Genomic DNA, 1,998 nt, shown 5'->3' on the forward strand with positions numbered 1-1,998 from the left:
GTGTTGTAAAGAAATAATCTTCTTACAGAGTCCCTGGTGAAATACTACCCACAAGCATCAGTGAATTTCTATCCATTAGGCATATTGCTGTTCCCATGGAAACGTTACCCACTCCAGCCATCGCTGATACTGTTATTTAGCGTTATTTATTTTTGCAGTTCTTTGGTTTTATTGTTTGAATCACACACATCTGTAGAAGTGATTAAAAATAACAAATAAATACAGAAAAAGGTTTTTATTTTTTCATTTGTTTTATCCTCTATCAGAATAATCTTTTGTATTAAAGTGTCAGATTCAATTTAGACTCAAACTGTTTTGCCAGAACAGCTTTGTGGTGTTTTGGAGCCATCCCTTACTGTTTTTATTTTATTCTTGGACTGATAAATCTTCCATTTATTCCGTCTATCCAGTCGTAGCTGGCTGGCTGAGCTTAAAGCCTGCCAGGGTTATTAAAAATGTATTTCGGAAAATTTACCCTTTTTTTTGTTTTGTTTTTCCTTACCCCATTTTCCCTCAGGGTTCGCTGACAGACTACCTGAAGGCCAACGTGGTGTCGTGGAACGAGCTCTGCCACATCACTCAGACAGCAGCCCGCGGCCTGGCCTACCTCCATGAAGACATCCCGGGACACAAGGACGGACACAAGCCCTCCATCGCTCACAGGTGCTCTGTCTGAATATCTTTTGACATGCTTTGGTTCTGTTTGCAGGAGTTCTGCATTCTTATTTTCCTTGTTTCTTTTTGTCTCTTAGGGACATTAAGAGTAAGAATGTGCTGTTGAAGAGTAACCTGACAGCCTGCATAGCTGACTTTGGCCTTGCCCTGCAGTTTGAAACGGGAAAATCAGCGGGAGACACACATGGACAGGTACAGTTTACAGTTACAGGTTCAAATAATCACTTCTCGTTCACTTCATTATGTTTCCTGCTGATTTCAGTTGGGAGCTGCTCAAACATTGGAAATTGGTTGTAATGGCACTTTTAATGTCCTGTTTTGAGTCTGTGTACTGTTGGGAATGTTACTGGGTCACTATTATCAGTAGTGATTTGTGAAAATACCTGACAGCGCCTACAGGTGGCAGTGTGGGCCAACAATGTAGTAATGGGGACGTACTGGGAGGTCCAGAAAATACTGCTCAACAGTTTAAATATCTGTAGTGATCACAGATTAGATCAGTTCTTCAGATCTTCTCCCCTCAGTTAAATCTCATCTGTTTTGTGTCAGTTTGAGTCAAAAAAGAGTCAAACTCACACAAGCTTGCATTTATTTTAATATTTTTATTGTTTAAAAAACAAAAGCATTCTGAATTCATGTCACATGAACTGATTCACTGTTTTGGTTTGACGTATCTGCCAACTAAGCAACCAACACCCCTCGATGGCAAGCGTTACTTTTCCCCTTCTCAGCCATCTGTGAGCTGCGTCATGACTTCTGCTTCCTTGCTTGTGCTTGAATTTCTGTTCTTGTTTCTGCTTTTGACCTCTCGAGCTGTTCCCCTTTGAACCTATAGGTGGGAACGAGGCGCTACATGGCTCCTGAAGTCCTGGAGGGCGCCATCAACTTTCAGCGAGACTCCTTCCTCCGTATCGACATGTACGCCTTCGGCCTCGTCCTCTGGGAGCTCGCGGCGCGGTGCACGGCCGCTGACGGTGAGTCTGATGCATTGTTTAAAAAAAAAACCCTGCAATCAATTTGTTGTTGTTTTGTTTGTTCTAATTTCGGACGTGGTTGTGTGTTAACAGGTCCAGTGGATGAGTACATGCTTCCGTTTGAGGAAGAGGTGGGTCAGCATCCGTCTCTGGAGGACATGCAGGAGGTTGTCGTTCATAAGAAACTGAGGCCCTGCCTGCGAGACTGCTGGCAGAAACACGCGGTGAGCAGTCAGACGTCGCTGTTAGTTGAGCTGTTATGAAACTGGGTGATCATATAGTAAAAAAAAACAGTAAATATAGTAAAAAAAAAATTTAAATACAGTAAAAAAAAAACAGTAAATATAGT

At 42.2% G+C, this 1,998-nt stretch overlaps 1 protein-coding gene across 1 annotated transcript in view; it reads left to right on the forward strand.

The window, feature by feature from the left end:
* Window positions 1-1,998, forward strand: part of acvr2ab (activin A receptor type 2Ab) — a 21,924-nt gene that overhangs the window by 15,141 nt on the left and 4,785 nt on the right. The window contains exons 6-9 of the mRNA XM_035677927.1: window positions 518-663; window positions 753-867; window positions 1,511-1,649; window positions 1,743-1,873. Of these exons, the coding sequence (XP_035533820.1) occupies window positions 518-663; window positions 753-867; window positions 1,511-1,649; window positions 1,743-1,873 (531 nt within the window). The remainder of the gene's footprint in view (window positions 1-517; window positions 664-752; window positions 868-1,510; window positions 1,650-1,742; window positions 1,874-1,998) is intronic.

This window comes from Morone saxatilis, unplaced genomic scaffold (assembly GCF_004916995.1).
Source record: "Morone saxatilis isolate NCDOM2014 unplaced genomic scaffold, NCSU_SB_2.0 Contig6, whole genome shotgun sequence".
In the NCBI taxonomy this organism is placed as follows: domain Eukaryota; kingdom Metazoa; phylum Chordata; class Actinopteri; family Moronidae; genus Morone; species Morone saxatilis.